Source organism: Marmota flaviventris, chromosome 17 (genome assembly GCF_047511675.1).
Source record: "Marmota flaviventris isolate mMarFla1 chromosome 17, mMarFla1.hap1, whole genome shotgun sequence".
Lineage (NCBI taxonomy): Eukaryota > Metazoa > Chordata > Mammalia > Rodentia > Sciuridae > Marmota > Marmota flaviventris.
In genome coordinates, this window is record NC_092514.1 from 11,757,253 (window position 1) to 11,779,576 (window position 22,324).

The 22,324-nt window shown below is 55.8% G+C and overlaps 1 protein-coding gene across 1 annotated transcript in view; it reads right to left on the minus strand.

Annotated features, from left to right (window-relative positions):
- Positions 1-7,258: 7,258 nt before the first annotated feature.
- Kcnj12 (potassium inwardly rectifying channel subfamily J member 12) overlaps positions 7,259-22,324 on the minus strand; it is a 37,612-nt gene continuing 22,546 nt past the window's right edge. Inside the window, exons 2-3 of the mRNA XM_027921471.2 lie at positions 15,353-15,474; positions 7,259-9,381 (exon numbers count right to left, since the gene is read on the minus strand). Coding sequence (XP_027777272.1) covers positions 8,021-9,325 — 1,305 coding nt within the window. The 5' untranslated portion in view covers positions 9,326-9,381; positions 15,353-15,474 and the 3' untranslated portion in view covers positions 7,259-8,020. The remainder of the gene's footprint in view (positions 9,382-15,352; positions 15,475-22,324) is intronic.

Consider the following 22,324-nt stretch of genomic DNA (forward strand, 5'->3'; position numbering starts at 1 on the left):
CCATCTACACTGCCCTTGTTCTCCACCATCTTCTGGGCAGCACATGGAAGAGGAGTCCTCTGAATACCATTGAACAAAACCCTGGCAGCACTTTCCCTGCCTCGGAACAAGTGCTGGAGTGAGTTTGGGGGGTGGGGGGGCCACTTGGACTTTCTCACAGCTACATGAAGCCATCTCTACCTGGTGGGACAGAGACAAAGGGGCCACTCTGCCTCTGAAGTTCAATGGAGGGTTCCAGAAATGACCTCAGCCTAGTCCAGTCCCTGTACTCTGAAATGGCCTCAGAGTCCAGGGATAAAACTCAGGGAAGTTTCTTTCCTGCCCTCATGGATGAAAGCAATCCGTGGCAGCCATGGTGACTACAGTTCTGTCCCTCTCTGAGCAGGAGGTATATCTGCACCTTGTCAGGACACAATTGAACCGAGGGATGCTTTATCAATGGTCTACCTACCCAGTCCTTTTTTATTTTTTTTTTATATTTTGAGACAGGGTCTTACTTAAGTTTCCCAAATGGCCTCAGTCTTGCTGTCCTCTTGACTCAACCTTTAGCGTTGCTGGGATTACAGGTGTGCCCCACTGTACCCTGTAGGGACCCCTTGGAAGAGCAGCAAGGGTCAGGGTAGATGGGCCCTGCCGGCCAGTGAAGAAACACAGCTATTCATATATCACAAATGTGTTTATTCATATTGGAATAACTGCATTTCAATAGAATGCATTTCCTTTGAAGCCCTATGTATTTTCTTCTATGTTCTATCTTTTCAAAATGTTATCCTGAAAGAAGATCACACACGGCACAGGGCATTTAAAAAAAAAAAAAAAAAAACCCGGTAGTGGATTCCCTGATCATCCAAGGCAGCTAGGGGCTGCTGGCTTCACAAAAGAGGCTTGTTGGACCTCTGTGGGTTTTACCTGTTTTTGTTCCAAGTCACCAGTGGACACTGCCCTCCCCAACCCTGCAGCAGAGCCCAGGTTCCTCCCAAGGACAAGAAACAGCGCAGACCTTTTACCTCCTCTGGTTCTTTTCTATCTGGTTGGAGCAGACAAGGATTTATTGAGCACCTACTGGGCACCAGGTGTTTGCTCTTCTGAGTATTGGGACACAGCCATGAAAAAAAAAAAAATGTCATCTTGAGGATGACATTCAGGAGAGGACGATGCTGCAAGCAGAGGCCTAGGAAATGAAGGCTGGGCCCTGCCTGGTGTCCATGACCTCTGTGCACAGTCCATCGGGCTCTTTGTGATCTGCCCCACCTGGGCCCAGTCAAGCCACCTCCTTTTACTCTCTCCCACCTCAGGGCCTTTGCTTGTGCTGATCCCTCTTCCTGGGCAGCATCTCCCCCTGCACCTGGCATATACCCAGCTTAGCACTCAGACCTCCGAGGAAGCATGCTTCCCAGAAAAGCCCACCGGTCCCTCCAGCCATCCAGGCCTCCCTCTGCCTGCCCCCACAGCACCCTGGATGTGTCCCATTCTAACCTGGGGATCTCACTGTTACTTACTGTTATAGCTCTGTGGTGCCAAGCCGGGACCCTGTCACTGGGAGAAGCACCCATCCCCGGTTAGTTTTCTTGGAAGAATCTCCTGGGTGGACAGGAGCCATCTTGTTCAGAAATGGCATAGCACCTCCCCCCATTCTCAGGGTGGCCTCCGCCAAGAACTGACTGGTGAAGGGTACAAATCCAAGCCCCCTTGCCTTAATGCGGGATAGCCCCTCCGTGCTCGTCTCACTGGATTCCAGGTAGACACACATCACTCTCCACCCTTCCTACCCATGCTGTCTCCCTCCCTGCTTCCCTGGAATATGCTCCCTTGGCCAGTCCTGTGCACCAGAATCCCCACTTGTAGGGGACTCAGAGCAAGTCCCTGTCATCTGGCCTCTGGCCTGCCGACTGAAAGCCCCTGAGAGCAGAAGCCAAGCTGGTCTGGCTTCTCACTATGCCCCCAACGCCCAGCCACCTTCCACACAAAGTGGCAGCTCATCACATATCAAGGGATGGATGGAGCTCTCATTTCCCCAAACAGGCCCAGATGGGAGCACTTATAACATGACTTCAGGAGGGGAAGGAATCCAGGATTCAGGCCTTCCAGGTCTCAGCCCAACCTTGGGTGAAGAGGGCCCCCTTCTGTACTTTCTTGGCAGCGCAGAGAAAGAAAGTAGGTGGGGGACCCAGAGCCTTCCTAGGAACCAAGTCCCCTCCAGCCTAGGGCCCTCCACCCTCCTCTGCTCCGAGTTCCCAGTTTCTGTAGCCTTTGACCTCAGGCGGGGCTGGTATCTCCTTCGTGTGGCTGATGACCAGATGCTGTCCAGACTGGGTCAGGGAAAGGGGATCTGCAGGTTGATGAGGATTGCAGGACCCTGGAACCCTGTTGGGAGGTGGAAACCCACAGGCACTGCACTCCATCCCCCAAGTACACCAGGAGCACATAATGTCCCCCATTTAGCCCGGAGACCCCAGGGCCAAGGCAGGGTTGGGATCTTATTTTCAGTGTGACAGGAAGCGAGAGAAGGTTTCAGGCAGGGGTGTTACAAGGCTTAATTTGGATTTTGAGACTTCTCTGGTGCTGGAGTGGCGGTGGACTAGAGGAAGATGGGGGGGAGTGTCCTTGGAGGTCCCCACATGGCCAGGAAGCAAATAGGCAGATCTGGTCCCTTGGTGGCAAGGCGACACCCATGAGTGCTTCCCCCCCCCGCCCAACTAAGTTGTAGGGGCCTCCGCTGCAGACAAACAGGGTGGGTCCAGTCCAGAGTCGGGACCTGGCCCCTCCCTCTGCTGGCTTAGACTCTAGCTCTAGCCCTGTCCCTGGTAGGCAGAGGCCCCTCTGCCTACCATATTTATATGAGTAAATATGCCACTGGGACAGCTGGGTCACTTGACCCAACAAGAGAGCCACAGGACAGGTGGGGCTTGAGGTCTGGCTCAGAGCCCAGCACAGACAACGACCCTCTTGGTAACCTTGGGCCAGGTTCTAATGCCCCACAACCAATTGCCTCCAAAACGCAGTAACAGTATCTCCGGGACCTGCCTGGCAGGAGTAAGTCCAGGATCAACAGAAGTGCTTTTAGGATTCAGGGCTCGAGCCAGCAGGTGCTCAATTAACCTCATCCCCTCACCCCCCAACCGCAGCCCGGTTCTGCCTGTCGGAAAGCAGGGTGTGAGGTAGGTTCATTTCATCTCTAGGGAGGCAGGACAGCGAGGGAAGAGGGCTGGCTCCGGCCCCATGCAGGGCTGGGATAGGCCTGGGCACTATCTTCCTGGCTGTGACCTTGAGCTGGCCCTACCCACTGTCACCAAATCTGTGAGCAATTGTTACAAATAGGCTTTTTATTGATAGGGACATTGACAGGGCTATGGGGAAAGGAATCCCTCTGGGTATCCCAGCAAGCCAGTGGCTTGGAATCTGACCCAGGGGTCCCCTGGGGTTTCAGCACAGCCAGGAGACAGGGGACAAGAGGCTGTGAGTTCAGATGGCACAAATTTAAATAATATGTGGTACTAACAGGGGCCAGATTTTTATGCTCCTGGGGACCCGTGCCTAACGGTCAGTACTGTGGGAATACCTTTGGGATGAGAGGACAGAACAAGGCCACAATGCTCTGACTCCGATCAGCTTAGATTGTGCAATTTGGGGTCCCAGAGGAGCTTCAGAGCCAAGGGAAGGGATCCCTCACCAGACCAAGCCACAAGCTCTAAGGTCTCATCTGAGGGAAGTTCCTCCAAGAAGCCTCTATGACCAGAACTGCCCCAGCCCCACAAAAACCCCACCCCGTGGACCCTAGAACATGTCCTCATGACCTAGGAATGACCAGGGGCCTTTTATTGGGTCACCTGGGATCAATATCTAAATCTTACAGAATGAGGATCCCCTGAGGTCCCTCACTGAGGCAGAGGAGTAGAGAACTGACAGGTGGAAATAGATTGGACAAAGGAAAGGATTCTCCTATAGAATACGGAGATTCTAGAGTTCCAGCCCCTTGGCGCACAGGAGTCTGGTTTCCCGAAAATGTGCCATGCATGTCCCCTGCTGGCAACACTTGTCTGCAAGGGTCAGTCCTCCACCCCCAGCCCCACCCCCTCCTCTTTGCATCATCTGAGCAGGTGTACCATGGCACCCCCAGTCCCACTTGAGACCCCAAGACCCTCCTCTCCTTTCTTTCCGTGGGAACAGTGTTGCCCATATCAGGGGCAGCTGCCCCCTTCTGAGGGAGCCCTGGGAGGGTCTGCTGGGCACAGCACATGTCTGCAGAAGGAAGGAAGATGGGCAGGGAGGTGTGATGTCCGTGGGAGAGAGTTCAGGGAGGCCGCGTTCTGTCCCTTCACCCTGGTGCTGCTATGTCCCAAATCCAGCCCTGAAAATAGGCTCTGGGAGCCCCCGTGGCCCCTCCTCGGGCATTGAGGAGGCAGCAAACGCCCAGCACTCAGCGCAGCCAGGCAGGGGACAGTCAGACACACATCTCGACACAGTGGCACTCAAAGAGATCAAAATGCATTTAATGTGATCTAGTCTCGTTGCCTACATCTTTAGATACCGCTATGTATTGAAAATAACATGAAAATTCTCCGGTTTCACCATTTAAAATAGATTTGACATTCTATTGACCTCACGCAGGGCAGACACCCCGTACAGGGGCCTCCTGACGGTGGCTCCTTCCCGCCCGCCGCCCCAGAACCCTTGGTTGGGCGGGGACCGGGGCGGCACAGCACCAGCAGGGTTTCGGGGGGTGGCTGCCTGTGTTCTGAGCAGCAACCACACAGGCTGCACAAGGATTCACCACCCCACTGACACAAACACACACCTCCAGGACCCGCACACACTCACACGCCTCCAGGACCCACACACTCACACACACATGTATGGACATGTGTTCGCATGGACACACACACCCACAGCCTCCAACACATAATCCAGACACAGATGCTCTCCTGCAATGCCCCACGGTGGCACACACGCCCGTCCACAGACTGTATCAGAGAATCGGGAACCATCATGTTGGATTGTACCAACAATCTGAGGTCAGGGTCCAATCTGACCAGTGGGCTCCCAGCCTCAACATGATACCAGCATGCACACCAACCGGTGGGTAGACACACGCACACACTAACAGATCCATGTTGTCACTCCAGAGACACATGTGGAGACAGTCATGCACATGCGCACACATGCCCACATGTGCACTGCACACACACACACACACACACACCTCCTTTCCCCACACACTCCCCGGGAGGCCAGTCTCCCGGACCCCACACACGTACAAGGCTCCCCACATCCTGCCTCCCGCATCCAGTGCACTAAAGAGGGGACTATTTTGGTCTTTAGCACAAGCAATAAATAAATAAATAAATAAATAAATAAATACAGGGACCGGGAAGAGGGCAGAAGCATTTGAAAAACATGGATCTGCCTTGCCTTTGGTGAGAGATGAAAGACAGCACTGGGCTGCTCTCCCGCAGGGGCTGGAGGCTGACCATTCAGGCCCAGTGTGGTGGACCTGGGAGGACGGGCCTAAGAGGCAGATGACCACACCTCAGGGATGGCTGGAGAACAGACCCTGGGGGGACGCAGAGACCTTGGGTTCCGGTCTGGAGGCGGGGAGTAGGAGCCCCCGTTCCTGGCCCAGAAGGACAAAGCAGGGCACAGACTCTAGGCAGGCACCCAGTGCCCAGGGGCCACCCTTGTCCCTCTCATCTCTCAGCCTGGCAATCTGAGCAGGAGTGGTGAGAACCAAGCACTCTCATGCCAACTCCACCCTCAAGACCCCCCCAAAGCCAAGGCTTAGAAAAGCCAGGCTTTGGAGACAGGGGCCAAGCCCAGGAGTCCAGAAAGAGCTGAGGTTGCTCCAGCAGATCCTGAGAGGGAAAAAAATATATTAAAAAAACAGTCTGGGGCTGAAGCTTCCAGGCCAGAAGTTAGGGTAAGGTCAGAGGCTCGGGGGGAGTGCCTGGAGTCAGGCTTACCTCCAGGTGGTGGAGGGGTGGGGCGCTGGGTGTCTCTGCCTCCTGCCCCAGGCACCTTGCAGAGAAGTGGTAGCCAGTGTTCCAACCCTCGGTGGCTCGAAAGTGGAGAGAAGAGGCAGGAGCCCCTACCACAGGGCCTTGGCCTTCCCCCGGCCTCCTACCCCCCCACCCACTGCACACCACCCTTGCCACTCTCTGCCTCAGTTTCCCCACTTGGGCCAGAGAGTTCCCGGTGCTTTCTGGCTCCCAGCTGGTCTTGTGGGGCACAGGGGGTTGGAGCAATCTGGGCAGTCAGGGCAGGGGAGACACCCGCTTTCTAATGATCGCCTCCCTGAGGGGCGAGGCCCGGGGAGGACAGCCTTCCTCCGCCGTCCTGGGGAAGCTCAAGAAGGAGGACGCTTCTTCCTGCCAGCGGTAGGAACCAGACAGGGCTGGCAGCACCAATGCCAGTGACCAGGGGCCTCAAGCCTCTTCCTGATGAAGGATAAGGACGCATGGTGGCAGGCCTATGTCAGGGCACGGGAGCTGGGGTGTCCCTGAGCACCCCCGACCCCAGGCACCAAGCCAGTTAGACCCCCTTCATTGCTCTGTCCTCGGGGAGGATGAAGAGGGTGGAGGCTCTGAAGCCAGAGAAGGATTTCTTTGTTTCACGGCCAATGTCTCAACCTGGCTTTAGCCATCTCAGCGGATAAGAGGAGGATGACCACTCCTATCCTTTCCTAAACTCGCATGAAGCAGCCTACCACAGCCTGGTGGTGGGGTGGGGGGACCCTTCCTGGGTTCCCCTGTCCAGCCCCAGGTCGAGGGGAGGAAAGGGCAGGCAGGATTGTAGCCATGGGCCTGGTGGGCACAGCCTCTGCCACCACCTTCCCAGGGCGGACAAGAGGGGCTGGCGGGGGACTTCAGAAGGGGAGACAGGGACCGCAGAGGAGGACAGGCAAGTCCAATAAAAACAGAAACAACTCGAGTGGGACAACCCGAAGTCTCTAAGGCACGACTCACACTGTGGGCCCCGGGGGGGGGGGGGGGGGGGATGGGGACAGATCTGCTTCCTTCTCAGGGTGGGGAATGTGGCTTCCCAACAAGAAGCCCGTCCACTCTGGCGTTTCCCAATTGCCCCTCCCCTGTGCCAGGGGTGGACGCTCCCCCCCCCAACCGCCAGCAGAAATGAATAGGTGGGGGCTGTGAACCCTCAAGGGCCCGTCCTGTACCCAGCCCTGAAACGCACCTCCGAGGTACAAAGTCAAGCTCAGAAAGATCAAACCGGCTTCCTGCCAGCCTCCCCCCCCACCCCACACCAGTGACATTTGAAAGCTTTTATTGTGATGATTAACATGGTTCTTCTATCACAAACATGACCTGAATTCACCCCTAAGCACTATAGACTGAGCCTGGAGTACTGTGCTTGCTTGGGCCTCCCCCCACCACCACCACCAAACACAGGGAGAGGCCAGTCCAACCTTGGGGAACCTTCTAGAGCTTCCATCCAACCACCTGCATCCTGGCAGGCCAATGGGATTCCAATTGTCCTCTTCCCCTCCCCACAAATTTAAAAAAAAAAAAAAAAAAGAATTTTGTTTCAATTGCATGTTGATGGTTTTTGTTTTTGTTTTGTAAACAGTCTTACTCAAGCTAAGATCGAGAAAGCCAAAATCCGGTGTTTCTCCCCAAGTTAAAAACCAGCAAGGTGCACTGCAGCCTGCCGGCCTTTGACCACAGAGGCGGGGCCCACTGCTGAGCCACTTCTAGGCAGGCTACCCAGCTCCATCTTCAGGCAGAGGACCTGGCTCTTATGGCTGGGCCCTCCCCACCCCCCACCACAGGAGACCACCTCCCTGCCCTGTCTGTGCCTGGTCAGCCTCTGAGGCTGGGGGCTGCCCAATCTGGCCGCCCACTCTCCCGCCAACCTTCCAAGACTATTGCGAAGAAACATAAAACAACTAAAACACTACTGAGTCTGCAACCCCGGGGCACCTGGCCCATTCTGCTCAAAACCCAGAGCCCTCCAAGGACGCCAGGCCTCTCCCTGGCGGGGTGGGTGCTGCACCTAGGCCCAAAGTGGCTCAGATCTCTGACTCCCTTCTGTACGGCCGCTGTTCAAGGGCACCACCACCACCAGGCTGGAGCCTGTCAAAGTCATGCCGGGGCTGGGGGCTGAGGCCATCTCGACTGCGGCCATCCTGGTCTCCGTCCGCCTCGTCCTCCTCGTCCCGGCTCAGGAAGGCCAGCTCATTCTCATAGCAGAAGGAGTTGGCGCTGGGCAAGAGGAACTTGTTCTCCACCAGCTCCTTGGCACTACAGCGGGGTGTGGAGGGCACCTCGTAGGTCTTGTGGAAGTGGGAGTAGTCAATCTTATACTGATTCTTCTCCTCAAAGAGCACTGGCTCAAAGCGGTGGCCCCACAGGATCTCGTTGGCCAGGTAGGAGCTGCGGGCCTGCGTGGTCATGGCCGTGGCCTCCACCATGCCCTCCAGAATGACCACGATCTCAAAGTCGTCGGTCTCCAAGTCCTGCCGGCTGATGCCGAACAGCGGGCTGGCCTCGTCGATCTCGTGCAGGATGGTGATGGGTGACACCAGGAAGATACGGTCCAGGCCCTTGTCGAAGCCCACATCGATGTCAATCTGATCCAGCGGGATGTACTCACCCTCCTCTGTGACCCTGGGCTTAATGAGCTGCGCGCGCACGTGGGCCTCCACGATGTGACTCTTGCGCAGGTTGCCCACCCGCCACATGAGGCAGAGCTTGCCGTCGCGCAGGGCCACCACGGCATTGTGGCTGAACAGCAGCGTCTGCGCCCGCTTCTTGGGACGCGCCATCTTGGCCATGATGGCGCCGATCATGAAGGAGTCGATGATGCAGCCCACGATGGACTGGGCCACCACCATGAAGACGGCCACGGGGCACTCCTCAGTCACACAGCGCAGCCCATAGCCGATGGTGGTCTGCGTCTCGATGGAGAAGAGGAAGGCCGCCATGAAGCCGTGCACCTGCAGCACGCACGGGGTGCGCCCACGGCCCTCGGCCGGCTCCAGGTCGCCGTGGGCCACGGCGATGACCCAGAAGATGACGCCAAAGAGCAGCCAGGAAGCCAGGAAGGCCAGCGAGAAGATGAGCAGCATGTAGCGCCAGCGGATGTCCACGCAGGTGGTGAACATGTCCGCCAGGTAGCGCTGCGACTTCTCGTCCATGTTGGCGAACTCAATGTTGCACTGGCCGTTCTTCTTGACAAAGCGGTTGCGGCACCGGCGCCGCGTGTGGACCTTGCCGTTGCCGAAGCCGTTGGCGCCCGACATGGTGACCAGGTGCAGACCGTCCTCCTCCGACGACACGATGCTGTAGGGGTTGGCCCGGCTGGCCGCGGTCATCCCGGGGTTGGGGGGGCCCTGACCCGCCCCGCGGCTGCCTCCAGGTGGGAGGGCTCCTGCAACGAAAAGGACAGTTGGGTGTGTGGCTGGCCCTGTCCCCTCCACTGTCCCCACCAGGGCTTCCCCACTTCCCCTCCAACTGAGCCCCCTCTGCCCTCCTATCCTAAGCCCACTCCCTTGGCCTCCCTTGACCTCCCCCCAAACTCTTGGACTCATCTCAACTCCTCTGACCCCGACACTGAGAGACCTGCTTTCAAAATATGTTTAAGATCCAAAGCTTCCTCCCACCTTCACGGCCTCAGTCCCCATCATCACCCTCCTGGACCGTGCAGGGGCTGCCTCCTGGTCGCTGCCCAAATCCCTCAAACCCTGTGGTGGCCGTGGGGAGTCTGAGGATGCTGTTGAACGCTCTGCATCCCTTGACCCCGCCGACCTCACTCGGAACCCGCCTCTTCACCTGCCTGGCTGGGTGCCCACCCACCAGACGTCCCCCTGCTACACGCCCCCCTCATCTCCAGAGGCCTCCGCACACCCCAGGAGGACTGGATGCCCCCATCCCAGCTGTCACTCCACAGAATGGACCCTCTGATGGGACAACAAAGGCAATAATAGCAAAATGTTGCAGATGGGGTTGTGCTGACCCAGTGTCCCCACCAAAGACCGCCTGCTCCCTGACAGCAAGGCCCCTTTCTACTTTGTTTACTGCTCTCTCACCCCAGGGCCTAGCAGTAAACTTCAGACACCTTAAGCACTCCTCTGACACCTGTGTACCTTGCCTATGGTGCCCACTCAGGCCCCCACAGGCCACACCTGGGATCTCCTCATGGGCAGCACTGAGGGGTAGCCATCCAGACAGGGATAACTTAGGGTTATCCGGGACCTCAGCCCAGGAGCCTCTCCATGCCCTGCTTTCCGAAATGAGGACCACGGGGCCCTTACCCTGCGCTGTGGGAGTGCTTACAAGTGTCACCTGCTCCTTTCACCACCCTTGGCCCACTCGGAAGGGGACCCTAGCTCTGAGCCACCTGCCACACGCCATCATGCATACAATAGAGGCCCTCCCAGAGCGGGCCCTGCGGCACCTCATGGTACCTGGACAGCAGAACAACCTGCTCTCAGGCCCGGGATGCACAGGCTGGGCCACCCTTGCCCCTCGCCCCACAGTGCCACACAGGCCAATTGGTGTCATTCTAGGAGTCAAAGCATTGCCTAGTCCTATGGCCGCTGATGTCATCTGGAGTACAGTCGTCTGTCTTGCTAGGCTGAGCTGGACAAAGGAGCCTGCTGGGACCTGCTGGGCCTACTATGGAGGCCCTGTGTACCCCAATCCTCACCTGGTCATGCCACAAGGTCAGAGCCAGACAGAGCCTCTAATACCTGCCTCCACAGAACCAGAAAGGCACTGAGGTGTCCAGAAGGCCCCAGATGGCTGAGCACCCACTATGGACACCAGGCCCAAGGTGGTAATGCCAGGATTCAGCCCATCTGTGCCACGCAGCTCCCGACCAAGACCACAGGAGCCAGGTACAGCCTCCAACCTCAGGTAAGGAGGAAGGCCACACTACTAGCTACATCAGAAAGCACCCTCAGGGTCTGTGCTGGACCGGAGCTGCTGAGCCCTGTGACCTGTTGGGTATAAGATGCTCAGAGCTATAGAGGCTTGAAAAACCTCAGCAAGAGCTGAACAGCTTGGTACCTTGAGACCAGACACAGCTAATGCCCTCAGATCATCTTCTGACAACCTACGGAGGTAACTACCATTGTCACATCTACTCCCTGAATGGAGGTTCAGAGAGGTTAAGTGATTGCCCTCAAGCCACCAAGCCAGCAAGCAGCAGAGCTGAGATTCAAACCCCTCGCGTCTAATGCAAAGTGCTCCACCACGGAACAAGGCTCTGCGGGAGAACACCTGTCCTCCTCTGCCCTTCCCCCACGGCTGCTCCAGCTGACCCCCTCACCCTGGGTCTGAGGAGCTGAGGCCTGAGGCCATACTGGTAGATGCTCCTTCTGCCTGGGCCAGGAGGAGGGGAGTTGGCAGGGGTGGGGAGCCCCGGGACTGTTCTGGAGAGATGATTCAGCCCCAGATTCCCGGACCCTCCAGGGGGAGGTGGCCAGGGTCGGGGCACTCAGACGCCGGCGGGGGGCCGCCAGATCACAGGGGGCAGGTTTGAGTGGCCTGGAGGCCTGGAGGGATGTCCATCGAGTCATGGCTGCTCCAGCTAGTGCTCTGAGCAGATGGAGGCCTGCAGGAAACAGAATCGCAGAGAATCAAAGGCCAGGCAGACACAGCCTGGCCCCTGCTCCCAGTGGCCAGCGGCTTTGCCTCTGGCCAGCTACCGGGCAGGCAAGGGTGCTACAAATGGCTCCTGGCATTTCTGCCAGGGCTGGGCACCTGAGACCCACCTAGACAGTGTCATACAGGCCTGGGAACTCCCACTTCAGTTGATGTTCCTCCTAAAAAAACCACACAGAGAAAAATCCGCAAGGTCAAGTTCACAACGGCTTCCCCATTTCTCAGAGCCAGAAACTGACTTGGAACAAAGTCTCTTGTCCAAAAAGAAACACCCCAAAACCAAGTAGAGAAAGAGTTGGAACCCCCAGAGTGTCAGCCCTTAGCTTCTTGGGATCTTGTTTTACTCTGTGTGTGTGTGTGTGTGTGTCTGTCTGTGTGTCTGTGTGTGCGTGCGCGCACTTGCACACGCCTGTGTATCAGAGACAGACTCCTAGAGATGTGGAGAGTCCCCTGGCTGAGTATTTAGTGAACACAGAACCACAAGAAAGACCCAGAAGAGGCTCAGGAGTAGGAACCTGGTACCGCACACTTGCCAAATGCCCAATGGAACACTCCCCACACAAACACAGGCGTGGCGGCAAGGTTACAAAACTCTGCAGTCTTTAAGGACTCAATTTAAGAAATGTAGGACAGAACCCTCAGCCCGAGGTAGGCAGGCCTGTCTGACTCTCGTTGAATGGGGTGCATATGGTAAAAACAAATAAGCAAAGAAAGCCAGAGAATTTGTTTTTGTTTTTTTTTTTTTCTGGAAGAGACCTCAGCAAGCAACGAGGCTCGCTCCGTATGTCATACGTAGGAAAACAAAGGCCAAAGGAGAAAAAAGAGGTTACAGAGGAATGCTTGAGCCAGGAGGAGGTGCTCCAGACACAGCAGACGAGTTCCAGGCCTCAATGATGGGGGCCACGGGGAGAGGCGCTGGGGTTGCTACCTGAGCCAGACAAGGCGATTCAAACCAGACAGGCGGCGTTCGAAGCAAATTCAGCAGGCAGAGGACAGGGGGCACAGACCATGCGAGAGGTGGTGAAGCTGTCCCAGGACCGGCAGCCATGCAACCTGCTTCCTGCCAGCTAGGCTCCTGTAGATGCAGCCTCTCAGGACCCAGGCTGGAGCTTTTAGAGAGGACACCAGACAGCAGCTGCTACCCGACCCAAGGGTGGGGCCTCAGAGTCACCGGGAGGTGTCTCCGGATGGAGTAGGACACCCCATGCCCAGTCCCTGAGGCTCTGGGCACCTCAGGTTTCGGTAACATCCGGGAGAAACCAGGACAAGGCCCGGGCCCACATTCCCAGGTGACAGAGAAGCACAGACTGGAGGGGGATGGTAGAAGGACCCACGTGGCCCACGCAAAGACATGGGGTCCCAGAAAGAGAACACCAGCAGAATTCCTCCTTCAGAGAACCCTAGTTGGGGAGGGACCCCTTCAGAGTTAGGAGTAAATGGTCAAAATTTATCAAATATTCACCGTTCATCTGCTAGACAGTCTTCTAAAAGTTAAGATTAATTCAATTATGTCATGTGCGTGTATGACTACGTCACAATGACTCCCACTATTCTGTATAATTATCATGTACCAATAAAAAAACTTTAAAAAAATAAAAGTTCTAATAACCTCACTCATTTCATCCCTCTAATAACACTATGGCTATTAGCCCCCCAATTTCCCGGGATGAAACTAAAGTTCCGAGAGATCGAGTCACTCACTGAGGGTCACACAGCCTTTAAGGAGTGGTACTTCCAATCTGGGGAACACAGGTGAGACCAACACCCAAGGTCGTAAGTCCTGATGATGGCGACGCTGCAGTCCAGTCTCAAGTCACCCAATCCCCTGCAAAATCTGTTTGACGATTAAGACAGACAAGCTGCCCGAACCTACACCGTAAAGTGGAGATTTTTACACATCCTCACCAGCACGGACCCGTGGCCATTTGCCCTCTCTTTGAAAGTCCAGGGACAAAGTACTCACAACCTCATGAGGAAGCCCCCAAGTCCATGCAGGGAAGGCCAGTGGTGGCTTGCTGTACACCTCTCCCGATAGCTAGCACCCACGGTCATCACCAATCAATCACAGAACTTTGGTCCACCAAGTGCTGGGCTGCCGCAAAATCTTTCTAATCCAGTCACCATCCATCAGGCTTAGCATGAGAAGCTCTGAGAGGACTTCCTTGGTCAGTTCCACAGGACCTGAGAGGCTGGGGGCTGCAGAGTTCTCTCTGGTGCCAGGTCTTGCTCAAAGAATGGAATAGCAAGGGTTCCACATCCCTGTGGGGGCATGGCCAGAGCTAGGAGCCAGGGGCCAGAGAAGAGGCTGGGGGCTGGCGGGTAAGAGCAGCGCATGGGTGTGGAGGGGGATGGAGAATTGGGAGGGACCTGCCATTTTTTTTTCCTCCCAATCTAAAGAAAGGGATCTCTCTTATGCCCAATCACCTTTCCAGACAGACTCCTCTACAGATACTCCAGCAGCCTCTGCCCTTGGTGCTGGCCCGTGGCCTGCAGACATCTGGGATCTATGCAGTGGAGGCTCTCTGCACCAAGCCCACGCAGGGCCTGAGGAGAGAATCAGCCATGATAGGACAGTGTGTGCCAGTGCTGCGGACCGGGGGGTCAGTACCAGAGTCACCACTTCAAGGTCGACCTACCCATTCCAACAGCCAACACCGGTGTCTTTTTGCTCAAAAGCTTTCTCCGGCCACTTTCTCTGGCCTGTGCACAGCCAGTGGGGGCCAGGAGCAGATGGCTCAAGACCCCCTGCTCCCTGCCCCTTGGATGGATCACTCTGAGGGTGTGTTCCAGGGTGCCTCCCCTGGAGTCCCCAGCCGGACTGAATTCCAACTTCCCAAGCGGTAACCATGACAACAACACACCCTTTCGTGGTCCCTTCTCTTCCTGAATTCACCTCCCCATGACTTACACTGGAACTTCCCTCTCCTGGGTTCCTGCTCACGGGGCCTCAGGTGGCAAAGACTCTTCCCCTCTTGGCTGTCCACACCGAGGCCAGTCTGCTTCTCTAAGACTTGCTCTTGCCCCGCCTCTTCCTCTCCCCTCCTCTATTAAGCCTTTCTTAGGGTTCTCTAGCCCTGTTAGGGCCCAAAGCTACTTTCTACCTTGTGTGAGGGTTCATCTTGCCCAGACCCCATCTCTGACACCACCCCAGAGGCCCAGAGGGGTGGCGCCAGGGCCTGCCCGGCACAGAGGAGGCACCCAAGAAATGGTCCCTGCCCAGAGGAAAGACTGAAGGTATAAAGCAGAGAATAGAGGGAGGGATGAGGAGGTGACAGAGCCATGAATGAGAGACAGACATATGCACAGGTGGGTGGTCAAGCAGATGGACGGATAAATCGGGCTGACAGATGGGTAGGTGGACGGATAGGGTGACCAGATACACGTATGGGTTAGGTGGGTGGAGAAGTGGGTGGATGGATAGTCAAGCAGAGGAATGGGTGGGGGAAAATGAGTAAGAAAATGATAGGATGGGCGGGTGTATGGATGGATTAGTGAGTGGACGGATAAATGGGCAGGTCAGTGAATGGATGAATAGATGATGGATGGATGTGTGGACGGATAGCAAGGTGGGTGCATCAGTCGAACTACTGGATGGATAAAGGGTGAATGAGAGGTCAGAGAGGTGGGTGGACGGGCAGAAGAAGAGACAGAGAAGTGGGTGAGGGGACCACCAATCAGCCTTTGGTGGACGGATGATGAGCCGGACAGGTTTGCCTCAGTAACCCTCATCTTACCTCTTGAACTCTATTTTCTAAGTAATGGTGCTAAGCGGACAAGTGACACTCTTCAGGGCTGGATGAGCAGCAGCTGCCATTTCCCAGGCACCAGCTGGAGAGGATCCGGTCACTAGAAGACCCTAAAGTGAACAAGGAAAACCCAAGTTACTGCTCGGGCCAATGCTCTCCCCAAAGGGAGAGTCAGAACTTTTCACACAAACCTACACTACACTTCACTTCACTCAAGACCCCCAGGAGAGGTGGAGGAGCCCCCCCAGCCTGGGCCTCTGATGCCCCCACACTTTCACAGCCTTCAGGCACTGTCCACAACCCCCTGCACAAAGAGCCAGACAAGGGCAGAACGAGATGGTTCTTCAGAGAAAAGTAACAGCTGCCAATATCAGCACCCCCTGCAGGCGAGACACGGGCATAGATATTTTACACACGGAATCCTCACGACCCCACAAGGTTGGCACTGTCTCTGTTCCCATTCTAGAGAGGCAGGTAATGGGGCGATTCTCCTAGTATTCCAAAGGTCCCCAGCCTGTGCTCCTGGCCATCACCTGCTGAGCCTTCCCCATGCCATCCTGGGGCCAGCTGTGGACAGCTGGAAGGGTGGGCATGTGAATGGATGAATTAAGGGGGAGGGGCTGGATTGACAGAGGAATGGATGGATGAGGTGGTGCTCAGGTGACATCAGAGCGTGAATAGCTATACGAACGGACGGACACTTTCCAGGGACTTCCGTTGGGCATGCACACCTACCACGTGGTGTCAGCAATCCCCTAGAATCAACGTGGCCCTTGGTCAAAGAGGCCCCTTGCCTTCCCCGCCCCCCGCTCCAACATGCTGTGAGGATCAAGGGTAGATGGTGGGAAGGGACCCTGTGACTTTGAAGAGGTCAGCTTCCTTGAGCTACTTCCAATCTTTCCCTCCTCCCAGGCACTGGGTCCATATGCCCTGCCCCATCCAAGGGTACAGTCATGTCTTGTTTGTCACACTGTCCCACACTGGCTTTTCTGGCTAGGGATTAAGGGAACGGTTGGTGAGTCACCTCCATATCATATAAGCCTCTAGGCAGGTGTGACGGTGGTAGGTTTTAGAGGTGCCCAGGCATGCGTTCAAATCCCAGTTCTGCCCCTCACACGCTGCGTGACTCCAAGTGAGTCATTTCACCCCCCTGAAGCCTCCCACAGCCCTGGGCTTCCTGATTCCCCACACCCCCACCCCCCATTACTCCCTTAGCAGCTGCAACGGACCAGGGTTGGTTGCTCGGCCCTTTCACCCTCAAAACTGATGAGACTCATGGAGGCTGTACCACACACCAACGTCACACAGCCGGGAACCCATGGTGGGGACTTGGGCCAGGGCTGAGATCTCACGCCCTTCCAGGGAGTAAGCCCACACTGCACCCGGCCTGGGCTGTGTGCTCGGCCACTGACACCAGTTATTCAAACCCTCACGGGAGGATCATTCTGCCCACTGAACACATGAGGAAAAAAAGGCCCAAAGAGGCAAGTCACTTGCCCCTGGTCACTGAGAGCCTAGGATAGGCCAAATAACGAACAGCAAATGAAGAGGACCTACCTCTCACCCCTGCCCTTCCTCCCGAACCTTCTTTGGCTCCCTATTGCCCTGTGGCAACAGCCCACCTCCACAGAGTTCCAGCTCTCAAGACCTCATTCCTGACTCCCTCTGTTTCCTGGAAGGAGCTTCCTCCAGACTTAAAACTCCAGCCCTAACCTCCTCATCTTGTGAGTTCCACAGAGGAGCCCTGAGGCTCAGAGCAGAGCCAGCAAAGTAGTGTCCTAAAAACCCCGGTCTCTAGACACCTTGTCCAGGATTTTCTTTGTCCACCCTGCAGTGTGCAGTGGCCACACAACCCACACAGTGAGCGAACCTTCCCAAGTTCACCAAATTCTTTCCTGGGTCATGATCACCACCCCGGATGAGGGAGGCTAGACCTGGGGGTGGGGGGCAGTGCTTCCACTGGACAGAGGGCCAGACAGGCTGGCCTGGCCTGCGGTTTCCAGCAAGCGAGGGCAGGGCGGGACTGATCCCGAACCTCCCTCTGTGCCAAACCTGGCAGCGGAGACCAAAGCTGAAACCACCCAGGGGACAGGGCAAGGCACTTCCCCTTCCTGAGGCTCAGCTTCCTCCTCCCAAAATGGGGATGAGGCCGCCGCCTGCCTGGTTTCCCAGAGGATGTGCCCACGAAATTGAATGTGGTGTCGGGAGGCCCAAGGCCAGGGACAGGACCTGACATCAGCAGGGCTCAGGAGGCAGCCACCATCATCATCAACAAGTCACCCTGGAGAGGCATGACACCCCCAGATTACGGGGGCACCTCCCTGAGCCTCCAGCTCACCAGCCAAAACAAAAAAAAATGGGAAGACCCCATTCACCTCAGGAGGCTCTCATCAGGGATCCACCAAGACATGTCCCTGGTGTCTGGCACACAGCAAACACACAATAAGTGCAGGTTCCTAAGAAGTGGGGAATGCTGGGATGTGACAGCTGAGAGAAGAAACAGAGGGCCCAACCTGACAGACAGCTGACATGTGCCTGACCCTCCCCCAGAGGACCCCGTCCCAAGGTTTCATGGGGGCAGGAACCAGGCTGCCAACCTCCTCAGTGCCCAGAACATACCCAGCTCACAGACGGGGCTCAGTAAGTGCTGGTTGCAGAAAATGCAAGGGATCTTTGCAATCTATAGTCCGGAGACAGGGGCTGGATCCGCTGACCTCTTGGACAGCCTTGCACCAAGGGGCCAGGAGAGATGGACACCCACCCCATGAGCCCTGAGGTGAGGCCAGGGCAAGAGGTTCTGGCCCCATCAAAGTGGATGACAGTCACATCACCAGACACCAGAGAATGTTTCTGGTTGTATTTTTATCTTGAGAACATCCTTTGCAGAGGGTGGGGGCAGGGGAGATAGGGTGTCCTTGGCCCCAGGCCCCTGGGAGCAACAGAGGACAGAGGTCCCTCTGTGCCCTCTCTGGGATGATTACTGCGGTCATCTTTCCTGGGCTTTTGTTGAATCCTAGGAGCGGGGGGCACCTAAAGGCGTTTGGGGGGTTTCGTGGGGCTCCATCTTGTTGGGTGATCTGGGACATGTCTCTGTCCCTCTCTGGCCTGTCTCTGACTGTCTAACCCTTCCCGAAGGCCTGCTCAATGCCAAGTTCAGCTCTGGGCACTGGGGACTTGAAGAGGAACCAGCAGGCACCCGCCTTCGCGGGACTCCCTGCCTAGCAGGGCAGACAGCAAGGAAATTAGCGGTCACGGCGCAGCTGGTCAGAGCCACGTCAGAGCCCTCGGGAGCCCAGGGGAGGTGTCTAGCCCAGTGGGGAGACGTCAGGAAGGCTTCCTGGAGGAAGGTCAGTGACCCCAGGAGCAGTGAGCAGGAACAGAGAGAGCCCAGACTGAGCCCCACCGCAGCTCAGGGGAGGAGCCAAGAGCCACTCAGGTCACCCTGGGTCTCGGAAGGGCCCTCAGAGTCCCTCAGATCTGGGAGCAGATTCTGGCTCAGCTCCTCACACGCTGCGTCTGGGGAAGGCTCTCTCCACCTCTGAGCTTCCCTGCTCTTGTCTGCAAATCGGGGGGCCATCGCAACACCCCAGCACCCTAAGGGATTGGGGCCTGGAAGGGGTACATCACTGTCATCCTAACAGGGAAGCGGAACACTCCTGAATGCCTACTGTGTGCAGGCACGGGGCCCAAGGTGTCACACTGACAGCAAAAAGAAACCAAGGTCCCCCAAAGCACTGGGTATCCTATTAGCAAGCTTGAACTTGATCCCAAGGGGCTCGAGAGCCATAAGAGAGTTCTGCAAAAGAAGGTCCTGGATCCAAGTCCTATCTCTGCTCCTTTCTGCGTGGCCTTGGGTAAATCCCATTACCTCTCTGGACCCCAATTTTCTCACCCGTAAAAAATCAGACTAAATCAAGTTAATACTATCTCACGAGGTTGCAATGAGTCAGTATATTGTGATTCCCCTGCGGAAACTTCCTGTCTCCCAGCCTACCCCTGTTGTCATCTGAGACCCTGCCTCACTCCAGAGATCGGGGCCTCAGTTGGACCCCTACTTCCGGCAGGAAGGAGTGAGCAGATAGTCATGATGGGAAGGAACCCCAAAGGGATCTGTGACCCAGGTGGGCAAAGATCTCAGAGCTTCTGTTTTTCACACAGCTGTCATCTTTCCAATGTCCACTTAATTCAAGTTCTCAGATATTTTCTGCACGTGCACCGAAGAGCAGGGGACTCGAGATCAAAGAGACAAGCGGCAACCTGGATCCAGAAAGACTGCTGAAGAAAAGACTGGAAATTTTGCCAAAATAAAAATGTTTATGGTGTGGCTTACCAAAAACCCATCATAAATAAAATAAAAGGCAAATGATAAATCTTTTGTGATAAAAAAAAAAAAGGATTCATGTACCCATATGCAAAGAGTTCTTATGAATCAACAAGAAAAGGACAGTGGGGATGAGCAGAGAGCTAGAGAAGGACTCTTCTTTGACGTGACACTCAACATCTCAGGAACATCCACACCTCAGGGCCTCAGGACAAGCCAGCCCCCTCGCCCTGAAATGCGTTTCTCTGCCTTTCAGAACTCAAGGTACGCTTTAGAAACCTCAAAGGATGCTCCTCCCATGAAGCCTGTCAAGGTTTCTCTGTTGTTCCTCCTTTAGTACCTTCCTGGGCCCCTGGAACTGAATCCCTGGCTTCAGCTCATTTTCTCAGAGAGAGTTCAAGAGGGATGGCACCAGCATGTTTGACGGCAGGAAATTAGCTGCGTAGAGGAGCCATGTCCCAGGTCACCAATCTATGAGCCACCGAGCAAGGCCTACCATCTGTCCCTGGCCCCTCTGTGCTGCAGCCCCCACTCACCAAGATCCCCTGGGGCCCACCTGGCTCTCAGCAGGGTAGGCCCCAGTTTGGGGGCTGAGTTTATTCCCCAATGAGCTGTTCCAACCTAAAACCTGCAGGATCAGGGCTCCAGCCTCCAAAATCCAACCCACTCTGCTGACAGAACACAGAGATGGTCGCTTTCTTAGCTTCTCTTTTTTTCCCTCCCTCCCTTCCTCCCCATTTTAAAATCTGGCCTTATTTCCGGAGTAGAATATCCCCTGGGAAGGCCTGACAGACGACCGGGAGCCCTGGGGTCCATCTGGCATGGACAGGAGGCTGAGTTTTGAGATGAGGTGGCCAGGAAGAAAGGGTGACTCCCAGAGGGCCCATCACCACGCCCCCTTTTACCGCAGGGAACTGAGAGTACAGCCCAGGCCTGGGCCCAGGCATGCCCCACCTCTCCACCTGCTGCAGCGGGTCCCACTCGGCCTTCACATGGGGGAGTCCCTGCTCTGGGCAGATTCTAATGCTGGGGCCAACACCTGGGGTGGCGCAAGACTGGCAAAATGTACTGAGAAGACAGAACCAGGGTGACTTCAGGGACCAGTGGGACCACTCCAGAGGCTTCTGAGGAGGAAGTGTTGGACTGGACACCTTAATGAGAAAAAAAAATGTGAGAACCGAGTATTGGTGGAAATGGGAACAGCCGATAAAGCCCCTGAGGCTGGGCTGGGACTCCAGGTGCCAGACGGGTGACCAGGGACTGGAGCTGAGCATACCAGGGAGAGGGGAGGGCGGGCAGAGAAGGCTCCACAGAGGACACACAGACAACTTGGGCAGATCTGGCCTGTGCACCCTCCCCTTGCACAGGACAGATCCCCTACGGGAAGATCTTTCTTCTCCATTTGCCCTCAAACTCCTACACATCCTTCAACGCCCACTTTCAATTCCCCATTACCTATCCCTCTGAGTTCCCCCCCACACACCTGGGTCTGGAGTTCCCAGAGGGACCCTTCAGCACAGGGTCAGGTTCCTGGAAGAGGCAGAGAAGGGAATTAGGACCGAGGAGTCTGCTTCTGAGCCCCTCAAAGTGCCCTGAGGCCTACATGGAAAGACAGCAGGTAGAGCTGCAGCCAGTCCCAAGACACCTCCCCCTCTAGGGACCCTCTCTGACACTGCCACCCTCTGGTCTCAGTTTTCCTGACGGCCAATTGAGATACCCCTCAGAATGCTGTTGACCTTGTCACAGGGAGAAGCCTGAGACCTGGAGGTGGGGCGGTCACACACACACACACACACACACACACACACACACACACCCCTTATTAACCGGTCCCAGCAGGGCCACCTCAGCAGGAGGGCACAGAGCTGTCATCCTCAGGGCACCAGCTGAGCTTGTCCCTCAGGACAGGAAATGTCAGCTTTCTGCCAGGCCAGCCAAGGGGGGCTCCGAGCCAAGCCCAGAAGTGAGGCGAAGGGGGGTTCCTCCTGTCCCTGTGACCCTGCCGGAACTCTCCCGAGGCCTGGCTTGGGCATCTCTAATGGCCACATGAGTAGTTCTGGTGATGCAGCTGATCCCTGGCCCTTGTTCTCCCACCATGGCCAGGAAACTAAAGCCCAGGTCACAGGATACTCTCTTGCTCCCCAGACCCACAGGAAGCCTGCCCAAGGAGACAAGGACCCAATGAAGGGCAAGGGCAGGCTCTATGGTCCTTGTAACAACCCAGCATGATCCAGAAGGGCTCTGGATGGAACCCAGGTGTTGGGTAAACATCACAGGAGGCCATCGTTTTGGGACTCAGCTCCTGCACTGACCTTCCGAGACCAGACTAAAAACCAAAATGGAGTCACTCCTGCCAAAGCTCAATGTCCGCAATCTGAAACCAAGCTTTTTATCTGAGCTTCCAAGAAACCAGGAATATGAGAGATTCTTCCCACTTTTTTTTCCCCAGTCAGCCCAGTTTTAATCTGCATGACGATGAAGCTCTCGGCCTTAATCCTTTCACACACACACACACACACACACACACACACACAAAATATATATATATATATATATATATATATATATATATATATATATATGATGTTAACTAACCAGTTATTTTTTCATTGTTCTGTCTCCTCTGCCCACCCCGCCTT